This window comes from Vanellus vanellus (assembly GCF_965231255.1).
Source record: "Vanellus vanellus genome assembly, chromosome: 19".
Taxonomy (NCBI): Eukaryota; Metazoa; Chordata; class Aves; order Charadriiformes; family Charadriidae; genus Vanellus; species Vanellus vanellus.
The window spans coordinates 6,514,482-6,525,687 of NC_138924.1; the positions used below are offsets into that span (position 1 = coordinate 6,514,482).

The 11,206-nt window shown below is 40.9% G+C and overlaps 1 protein-coding gene across 1 annotated transcript; it reads left to right on the plus strand.

The window, feature by feature from the left end:
- Window positions 1-5,555: 5,555 nt before the first annotated feature.
- KCTD7 (potassium channel tetramerization domain containing 7) lies at window positions 5,556-9,434 on the plus strand (the record flags this gene model as incomplete). Its single annotated transcript, XM_082493041.1, has 4 exons — window positions 5,556-5,714; window positions 6,518-6,687; window positions 8,360-8,538; window positions 9,058-9,434. Exons 1-4 carry the CDS (start codon window positions 5,571-5,573, stop codon window positions 9,432-9,434), a joined length of 870 nt encoding a protein of 289 aa, XP_082349167.1. The 5' UTR covers window positions 5,556-5,570.
- Between the last annotated feature and the right edge of the window lie 1,772 nt (window positions 9,435-11,206).

Consider the following 11,206-nt stretch of genomic DNA (forward strand, 5'->3'; position numbering starts at 1 on the left):
ATGTGATTATTTTTTATTAATGCATTTGCCTCCGTTAAGATTTAAATAATTCAAGATACTGATGTATTACTCAGATGGAAGATAGGATTTCATGTCCTGCGTTTGGATGCCTTTTTAAGGTTTGCAATTTAATGCATTTTGTTTGCTTTCAAATAGCTTGCTGATGAGGAAAAAGTAAATTAGAGTATCCTACTGAGAGGCATAAAGGAGTAACATGAGATTTGTTTACTGCAGGAAAAAGTAGGTAATTTTTAGCCTACTGAATTTGTTCCTCAAAAGCAACTTGTGCTGCTGGGATGAAACTGCTTCTGACAACCCTGCTGGGAAATTTGTATTCTAAACCTTTGAGCTATCTGCCAGTCAGTGCAACGTGATTATTCAAGTGAGTTTTTTTGGGGGGAGATGGTTTATGTCTCTCGTTTTCTGTCCCTTCAGTGCCTCTTGGCATACTGAAGGTGGCCTCAGCCCGCTCCACTGGTTTTAAGAGAAGAAATCCATTCTTCCAACAGAAGAGAAGCATCAATCGCGCTTTTTTTTTTTTTTTTTTTTTTTTTGAGAAGAAATCCCTTCTTTCCAAAATACTTGTGTTTCTACAACTTCTGCCTCTTAGGATTTGAAACAGTTTTGGCTTTCCTCGGTGTCTTTTGTTGCCACCGCTCCATTTTGAGATTAACGTGTATTTGTGAAGGAACGGCATTTAAGTTAATTTCACAGTTTGGTACAGATTTACCAGCAGGGAAATAACGCTTGCAAAAGCAAGCTCGCAGCATCCCCTGGTGCCGGCAGCAGGCGCTGCCGCCCTTCGCTTTCTCCCCGCCCGGCGCCGGGCCGCGCCGCCTGCCCCCGCCCGAGGGGCCGCCAGGTGCCGCCACAAGCACTTCACTACCGGAGCGGTAATTAATTGATGCGTTACGGGACGTTTCCCCTCATAGATGCGCAGAAATGAGGAAGAAAAAGCCCCAAAATAAGGCTGTGTGAGGGGTGCGGTGGGGGAGCGCTCCCGCCGCTCGCCGTGAGGGGACAGACCCGGCCCCGCCCGCGCGGGACCCGGATGGGCCCTACGTGACGCGGCGGCCGTTCGCGCCCCCCCCCCCCCCCCCACTCCGGAGCCGCCGCCGCGGCGGGCGGGTGGGCAGCAGGTGAGGGCGGGCGGACCCGGGTGGCGGGGGAGAGGCGGCACCGCCCCCGCCACGGTCCCTTCTCCCTCCGTCGGCAGATGTGGCGGCGGGCGAGCGGCGCGGCGCCGCGTTGGGCGCGGGAGACGAGGCGGCGGCGGCAGGTGTTTCCCCCGCGGCCCGGCAGGGGGCATGAGCGCGGCGGCGGCACCGTTAACCGACCACCGGCGCCCTGTCAGGTGAGGGGCGGGAAAACTCGGCGGAGGGTGGAGGTGGGCGCTCGGAGAAGGGCGGTTGGCAGTGGCCGCCGGCGGGGCGGGGAGCTGCTGCCCGGGCCGGGGGCGCGGCAGGACCCGGCCCGCGCCCGCCACAGCTGCCGCATCCGCGGGCCCCTTCTGGTGAACTCCGTTAGCTTTTAGGCTCTTCAGAAGGACCTAGGGAGGTGCTAGGAGACGGTTAATATTTCGCTGGCTGATTAATGTTTAATTTGCCAGACACCTGACTTACCCACACGTCGGGCTCAGGTTCTGAGCTCGCTTGGGCCTGTGCTGCCCATCCACAAACGGGATGATGCCTCCACGCTTCGCGGCGGTGAAACTGGAGAGCTGCTTCAAGCTCATAAAAGCTTGTCCGTGCTGTGAACTTCTGTGTTAAGAAAGTGGTTGTTGGTCGTTCGGTGGCCTCTGGTTCTGCCTCCCCGCTGCCCTGTGCCTACCCAGGAAGGTCGCTGTGGTGATGATGTTCCCCATCGTATCCTCCCATACGGTGCGTCTTTGCTCTCTGATGCAAAAGTTAGGTTATGGTATCCCTTCAACATACTCTGTGTTGGTTTTTACTGATGACTGGAGAGGCGGAGTAGGTCCAGAATTTTACAGTCAAATGTATAATACCGTTTGCTGCAGCTCAGGGATCCCAGCCCTTTTCCAGGATGTTTCTTCGCTATTCTGACACAGATTCATTAGACTTAACTGGATGTCCCGTCTCTTCCTGCTTTGTTCACACAAGCCTTTGATCATCTGAGTCTTTTGAAGAATGCTATGGAGATACTGCTAAGTCACATCTCATTCTGCATCCTCGCAGGGACCCAGTTCCTCTTGAAAAAGAGAGAGCCTAACAATCTGGTTGGTATCTCCCCAAAACAAGCACATTCCGATCAGTTGTCTTTGAATAGCAGTTTATGTAGGTCTCCTATGCTGGATTCATACATCAGCACCTTGATGATAAAGACTTTGATGGTGTAATCATTTTTTTTATACACATGTAACTTTGCCAACACCAGTGTAACCTCAGAAGGTATTTAAGAAAAGTTGTTTTCTTAAAAAAACAAAAAGAAGTTGAGGGAGAAGCAGAGCCTTGAAAGGCTTTTTTGAATCTTAGCATCAAGTAAAACTCGATACAGTTCTAGGATTGCTATCATTTGCTAGGGAATGAAGCAAAACTTGCAGGTCCAGTTCATTTAGTAAGCTTTCTTTAGTGTGTGTATGTGAGACAGTATCTGAACTGTTGATAACAAAGCTCCGGGAAGTAATCTCTGCCATTTAAATGACAGGTAGCTTGTAAACTGGAAGGAGGTATTTCTCGTAGAGCTGGATGGTGCTGATGTATGGTTCAATTAAATATTTGATTTAGAAATCATTTTGCTTATTGGTGATGTTTTCTCATTAATTATGTGTTGATCTGGCCCAAGACATACTTGAAAATGAAATGGATGCATTTACTTGGTTTAAGTAAACAAAACAAACCCTGTAACTTTAATATGAGATTTAACAGAAAAGTATTTTTGTGCATAGATAATAGTAATTATTGCACATGCTTTAAGTGGCAAGGATATTCAGATAGATGCATATTCCCCATGAAATGCAGAGAACCAAAATGCAGAAAATTGTATGTCAGAAAACTGGCCAGTGATTAGCTTATGTTTTTCTTTTAGGAAGGCTCTCTGTTCCAGTCAGCATCCTGCTGTTTCACTACCCCGTGTCTGTGGATGAACAGGAAGTGAAGCAAACCTAGAGAGGAACTTCTGTTACCTTTTAATGAACGTCAAAAAACAGGTTAAACTTGTCAATGATCAATCTCTTCGTTTTACTGCCACGAATCTTATTCTTGAAATCCTGGACTAATTATGGGCTGAGATCTTGTATGCTCAGCCTCACTGTTTAGGAGATTGCTTTGTGTGAACATTCCAATAGAAAAGCAGCTTATTACTCATGAGCGTAACATAATTAACCTATCCTCTCTCATGTTTTTTCCTAAACCCTGGTGTCACATTGAAGGAAGATTATGAAAGAGGAAGAAGAATTTCCTTTTTCTCAAACCTCTACTTCTGTTGGGAAAGAGGGCCTTTTTGGTACAGTGCCAAATAGATGAACTTATCCAAAACACATTCTGTGTTCTGATATGCTTAATGGAGCTGAATTTTGTTTATTCAGAGTACTCCCCATTTCCATGAAAGCTGTGGGACATTCTTGAAAATGTGGACAATTAAAGATCACATTTTTGGTCAGTCTTGAGTTCTTTTGAATAGTCTTAAGAGAACTGGAAATACAGCAGTCAAAGCAGTGGTTTCAAGTAATAGCATTATAAATAATATATTGACAGTAAATACAGCCTCACACACAATTTTGACTGTACATCTGATAAATTAAGCTTCTACAAGCTGCTTCTCGATGATAATTTGTTTACCTCCTTAAAGGAGTCCCTACCAAAATAATCTTTTATTTATGCCGTATATGTTCTTTATCTGTGAGGCATAGTTGATTTGTTTTGATAATTGATGATGTCAAAATAGATGTTGTTTCAGGACAAACATTGAAATTGTTAATAGGGTGTGGACCTTGAGAAGCCCTTCCATCCTTATTTATCTGCCTATGCATTGTACTGTGGTGGAAAAACTATTATGAAGTGAAAGTCCATCTTTTGAACTGCAGAGAAGAGAAATGAAATACCTGTCTTGAGCTGAGACAAACCTCGTAACAAGCTGCAGTTTAAAAAGAAATTTTTGAAACTTCACGGTAACTACTTCTCTAGGTTTATTAGGGTGTTAAACAGGATCTAGAATTCACCTCCAAATTTTGGTGGAGAGTGTGGAGGTTTTGATCTGATTAGCTCTCTAAAGAGTCTCTGTTGGCCAGGAGCATCCCAGTTCTCTCTGGGTTCATTTTGAACTTGCAGCATTTCCTTTAAGAGCTAAGATCTACAGATAGCCTGACCATGGGCATAATGACTGTATTAGCAGAATTAGTAAGGCAGAATAATTAATCACGGCTATTAAAATCTTATGTCGTTTCTGCTTGTTGATTTTGATTGGAAGCAACCTTTATGAAACATTTATTTAGTCAATAAATAAATGCACAAGATGTGCTTGTGCAAATAGTCCTTCCCTTTTTGTAATTTATGTGAGACAAGGAGAGTGCAGACTTAGAGAGCTGGATAAAACTCCCAGTAGTTTAATTTCTTTGTTAGGATGTTGTGATGCCACTGGAGGCACCACAGCAATCCTGTAAACAGAGGTACTTTTTACATAAGAACGCGGTGTAAAGAGAACAGCAGGATTTCTAGTCTTTCCTACTCTGCTCTTTCAATTACTATTTTTATAATGCAGTTTATTGTTGGTCTGTCCCATCCTCTGGTTAAAGATGGACTGTGTAGTTGGTGTTGCTATGCATTTTTTTCTGTGCAGGAAAGGAAATTGATAATTAGCAGTAAACGCACAATATAACATGCAGAGTTAAATACCTGCATACCAGATGTGTGCGTTTGTGTACAGTAGGGTGTGATGCAGGGGGCAGGAAAACGCCTGTTTTCTCTGTCTCGTTAGAAAGCACGATTTTCTCATTTCACAGGAAATGCTAGAACTGAACAGAGAGCCTTTACGGTGCCTGTCATTGTGCCCAGCAGGGTCTGATCCGCTTTTGCAGCTGAAGGTGATAGACTGGGAGCTTGGTTGGGAGCAGGAGTCCGGGGTGTTGCACAGCGCACACGGCCAATGAGAGCCTGCATTTCAGGACGCGTTTCTGCAGATGGCCTATTGCGACGGACGGGGTGGAACAGCAGCCACCCAAATTCACCCAGCAAATGACATTTTGCTGCAAAAACGTGGCGGAGCCAATCACGCACTGCACCGCACAGCCAATGGACGCCGGTCTCTTACCCAGCCACTGGCAGGGGCTCTGTGACTGTTGGACCTTGGTACAGCTCTGCAAAACTGCATTCCTGCAGAGACAGCCCTCTCCGACTTTGTTTCTCAGCACAATAGTCATCCTTGCCGTGATTCATTCCCCAGTAATAACAATGCCATTGTAAATTATCAGCGTAAAGCCGGGGAGTTACGTGCCTTGCCTGCCACGTGATCTTCTGCAGCTGGTGGGGAGAGTGCCTAAGTAGTTTGGGTCTTGTTCCCCATTTAGCATTGCCACGGCTGCCTACCCAGCAGACCTGCTTACGAGAGCCAGAGGGATGGTGGTAGTTACGGGGCAGAACAAAGTGAGTGGAAACCCGGATGATGCCATGTCGAGCTCAGATGCAGAGGATGATTTCCAAGAGCCAGCCACTCCTACTGCAACCCAGGCAGGACAAGCACTACCTCTGCTGCCTCAGCAGGTAAGAGCCCTCTGGTACTGTTCATCTGATAAGGGCCAGTTATTGTAGCACGTACACGTACTGCTCAGGTGCCAAAGAAATCCGGATTTCTTTGTTGGAGTATTTATGGATATCCAGTTTAGTTTCCATTAGTAGCTGAATGATTGAATAAAACTGAGTCTCTTGAATTTTACTTCAGTAGCTTGGGAGCGTTACTCAGAATTTCCATTCATGGTTGGGTTTGACAGTAAGTGGTGTTCTGGTACCGAGGCATCTTAAGGTGTGATACGAAGATTAGACATCTTAAGGTGATACTAAGATTTTAGGCCTGCTGTAAACCTAAGGTAAATACAGAATCACTGTTTTGTCAGTGTATAGTATAACAGTGTAGTGTAGTATAAAGGAACCAGTAGAGTAGCAACTGACTGCAAGTCCCAAGGTTGGCCTGAGATTCCTTTTTTTGTGTTTGTGTGTGTGGAAGGGGGAGGGAAGGTTTTTTGTTTTCTATTTTCTTTCCCCAAAACAGCCAAGAGGAGGCATTCGTGCTTTTAATGAATAGCTGATACTAAAGCTGATTCAGATTTCCAAATAAAATTAGAACATTCACTGATTACACCCCCAAGCCAGCCAAAGTATTCAGGTTGTTAACCCTTGAACCTCACTGTCTTGTAGCAACAGGCCAGGAAAGAAGTGTTTGACAGACCAAGTTATGTCACAGTGGCAGAGGTTGTATGCTATGTCTTCTAGAAGTTGTAACCCTTTTGGCCTGAACGTGTCTGCAAAGGACTAGAGGCTCATTTCTGATGATGTGATTGCTTTTGCAGTTTCCAGAAGTTGTTCCGCTGAACGTAGGAGGCATGTATTTTACAACAAGACTGTCAACACTGAGACGTTATGAGGACACAATGTTGGCGGCTATGTTCAGCGGAAGACACTATATTCCAACAGATGCTGAAGGCAGATACTTTATTGACAGAGATGGAACCTACTTTGGGTAGGTACAGTGTCCTCAGTAGTATACTTTAAAGTTGTTACTGAAGAAAATTATTTTTAAAGAAAAATAAGTTTTGACATTTTTTTCCCTTCTAGTTAAGTCATATTCCTGTAGGAGGTAAATGTGACTGACTGGCATCCACACCTTCAAAACATTTCAGGAGAAGCGTATACTGCAATTAAAAAATTATTTGTTTTATTCTTAAGGGCTTAAGTTTTACAATGGGAAAAGAAAAACAAGTAACGTTTTGAATTTGTGCATTGTCTCCTCCAGAGTATCTCCTTTCAAGGTATCAAGTTGGTTTTATGTTTTAAAAAGGAATGTATTTGGCATTGCGTTTCATAGGAAGCTCTTTTGTACAACACTGTTTTTTAATTGATATTATAGTGTTTATGATAAAGAGGGAATGGAAGGAATGCATCTAGGTTTCTTAAACTTGCAAGTATGATGTTTTCAGTGTTTGAGCAGGATATAATGTAACTGGTCAAAAAGCACAAGCCTCAAAGAAATCTTTTTTTTAAATTACTTTTGCTGGTAGTGCCATATTCCTTCGTCTTCAGGATTCCTTCTTCTGTGTTTAGCTTTTGTTTTATTTTTAATTAAACTAACCGTGATCTTACTAATAATCTGTTTGAAGTGGTGTGAGATTGCTAGAAAAGGTAAGAAATGTTCCTGGGTTAATGTTCATGGTTAAGGTCTTTGCAGTTTAACTTCTATTTCTTGTTTCTCCTCTGTAGACATTTCCTTAATCTCTTCAACGGAGAAGGATTGAATTATTTTCAAAGCATGTTTGGATTGTACTATAATCTGGGACGGAAATAGGTTAAGCCACTATATTTATTGGAAAATAATTGTTTCTTTACATTTGGTAATTTGGAACTGCCTTCCGCTTTGTCAGGAAATCAATTCATTTGTGATGTTATCAATGTGAATTCAAAATACAGCTAGAACAGAGAGCCAAGTTAGCACGTTCTGTATTTGTTGACATTCTAATGAAGATTGCAGTAATGCTTGTTTTATTTGATATGGTCAATAATAGTTTTGTTGGTTAATGCCTATAAAGTGGTTTCATTCCCTGTTCTGGTCACTTAACTGTTTCAGAACTACAAGGAAATGTTCTCTCTCTCTCACTATCATTATTATTATTATTATTACTGCTACGACTACTACAAGTGTATATGGCCCTGATCCTGCGAAGAGAACACCTGGTTTGCAAACAGACTATGCATTCAGGTAGAATCCCGGTTCTGTGTGGGATAAAATGTCCGTGCATATGATCCTCCAGGAAAATGGAAACAATTATTTTGTCACAGACCTAAATTTGAAATACAGTGACTACTATCACTTTCCCATGAAATACTGTCCCCTCTTGTATTTTAGGTGGTTACTTCACCTTAAATGTTTTGTTTAAACTACAGTGGGGTTTTTTGAGTGAGTTTTGACATTAACAGAGGCAAAATGTGAAATGTTGACTTGGAAACTTGAACGTGGCAAATGCCTTTAAAAACATATGTTGGAAATATGACTCACAGTTATTTCAGTTACTGTCTAAACATAAGGATTTCTATCTCAATAGAATAAATAACGAATATCTAGCGTTTTCTCTCCTTTCCCACCTGCAGCAGTTCTGGTGGAAAATTGTTTCTTAATAGTATTTTTCCCCCTTTTTTAGAGACATACTTAACTTTCTACGATCTGGTGACCTGCCACCAAGAGAGCGAGTGAGGTCAGTTTACAAGGAAGCACAGTATTATTCCATAGGACCATTGCTAGACAATCTAGAGGATATCCAGCCTCTTAAAGGAGAAAAAGTTAGACAAGCTTTCCTGGGCCTCATGCCATATTACAAAGGTAAATAAACAAAGTAGTATTGACTGTTCCTCCTAGTGTGATTCAAGTAGTATACATGGTGCTTTCAGGTCTGCTTTCAACTTTCAAACTAATTCCATTGTATTTGAAAAGGTTATGAACCTTTCATGCTCTTAAGATCTTTGAGGTCTCCATGTCAGATTTGTTCCTGCGGCATCCAAGGATGTGGATTTTTATGCTGTCTTAAAAGGGAGCAAGATCTAGGCCACAACTTGCAAGGCTTATTATTAAATGAGAAGGTTTTTCTGCCTCTACATTTGTTCTGTTAGGACCGGCATTTCAGTAAATTTGGGCATATAGTAAAGACAGCAAGTCACAAGATAACCGAGATTGATTTAATTACTATATATCTAGCTACATGCAGCTACCTATTACTGCTAATGTTACGTTAAGAATAACTTGTTAAACACTAACTAAAATATTATATTTCACATTGAATAACTGCATTTGTTTTCTTTCACTAGGTGCTTCATTGTTATTTTCAACTTTTTTTTTTTTTAGATCATTTGGAAAGGATAATCGAAATAGCAAAGCTTAGAGCTATGCAAAGAAAAGCAAGGTTTGCAAAATTGAAGGTCTGTGTCTTCAAAGAAGAGATGCCCATCACTCCCTACGAATGCCCACATTTCAATTCTTTACGTTTTGAAAGGAGTGAAAGTGAAACAAAGCTGTTTGAACATCATTGCGAAGTGGATGTGTCTTTTGGCCCCTGGGAGGCTGTAGCTGATGTATATGATCTTCTGCACTGTATTGTCACAGACCTGTCTGATAGAGGGATAACTGTGGATCATCAGTGTATTGGGGTGTGTGATAAACACCTGATAAATCACTATTACTGCAAGCGTCCTATCTATGAATTCAAGATTACTTGGTGGTGAGTTATTTTGTCCAGAACGGTGCAGGGGATAAAAGGACTTCTAGACGACAATTGCTTTTAATATTTTTGCAACGTGTCTCTGGAAATGCATTGCTGCTAACACATATTGGAATCAGTCTGCTGAAATGTTGGCTAACGCTTAGCTGCTCAGCAAAAGGGAACCTGTTACAGAGGTTGAAAAACCTCTGAAACCTTGAAAAACCAGCCTGAAACAAGACTGTTGGCTCAGGTACCTTAACGAGGCACAAAACAAAATCACCTCATGGAAATTATGGAGAGGAGCATCTAATATCTTTTAAAAGGTGCCACCTACCTTGTGGCTTTAGTGTCTGAAAAATGGATATTGCAGATCTCACCTGCATTATTACAAGCTGGGGTGCTAATAATGCTGACGTAACGTGGTTGAATTTTACCCACTTAGAAAAGTTTTAGTCACTACTTAAACTTACCACTTTATAAAATTGAGTAACACCCAGCACAGAGATTCTGGAAATGCAATTTTGATGTAATAGATCATTTAAAAAAAAATAGAAGTATTCCCTATATATTATTAATTGTTGTCACAATTAAGCTATATTTCTTTTTTAAATAAGAATTTGCATTGTGAATTATAATATTATATTTCAATTATTTCCATTGTTATAAAAAGGAATAGCAGATTTGGAATATATTCCTTAATGCTTTTAGGAATAATAACTGTTCATGGAAGACTTGTGCCTGTTTTTAGCCTTAGAAATCCTAAATGTTTACAGTATCTACAAAAAAGAAGCTCAATAGAATCAGGTCATTTACAAAGGCTTTTGGTAAATGAGAAAACCCTATATGTATGTTCCTATTAGCAGAATTAAGAGGAATATTTAATGTATATTATTTTATTACTAACTCTTTTTACATTCTGTGATATTAAACTTTGTTCTAGAGTTAGAATCAAATGATGATACTAGACAAGTGCTTCCTTCACCTCACCTTCTTCAGACAATTAAGTCTCATTTTTAACATTCTTATTGACTTTTTCTGGTGTAATCACAGGAAAAAAAAATGCAATCTTCAAATATTTCTCCAATTATAAACCAGTATATCTGGCTAGTGAATTTCTTTCCACACTGAAAGAGGCAGCCATTGCGGAATCATATTCTTTTAAGAAGGTAATTGTTGCACTTCTGACATTCACATCCTGAAGTTTAATTACTTTATGTCCAAAACTGAAAGGTAGATCTAAACAACTGAAGATACTACTGTTTGTGAGGTACAGAAAACTCAAGTATTTTTCATAAAGACCCTATTTGCAGTGCCCTCAAAATAACCGTAAGGAGAGAGGGAAAGTAAATGTTTGGTTATTGCATTCCATGGGATTAGTTAATCCAAAAATACTGCTTAATTAAACTTTTGACCAAAACACTTAAGAAACGCGTTAATTGCAACGATCAAAATTCTCAGCTACCTGAGGTAATTTTTAGAGTAATTCCAAGAACTTAATGATCAAATTTTCTTGCCAAAAAGAGGCAAATTGTTTGAATTGTCATACTTTTATGTATTTAATTTAGGAATTTTTAGTAAATTGTCTCTCTGAGGTGGGGACATATAGCTCTAATGATCTCTTTTCAAATGTTTACTTATGGAGGATCATTGTCAAGTGCTGAGTTTCGAGTCCAGAGCTTAAATTTTTAAATGGAGGGAAGGAAGAAATTCTGTGCATTTGAATCTTATTTTAAGTTACTTTAAATTGTTTTCTTAAATATTGGTCTTGTATTACACAAAGTTGTTCTACTCGTG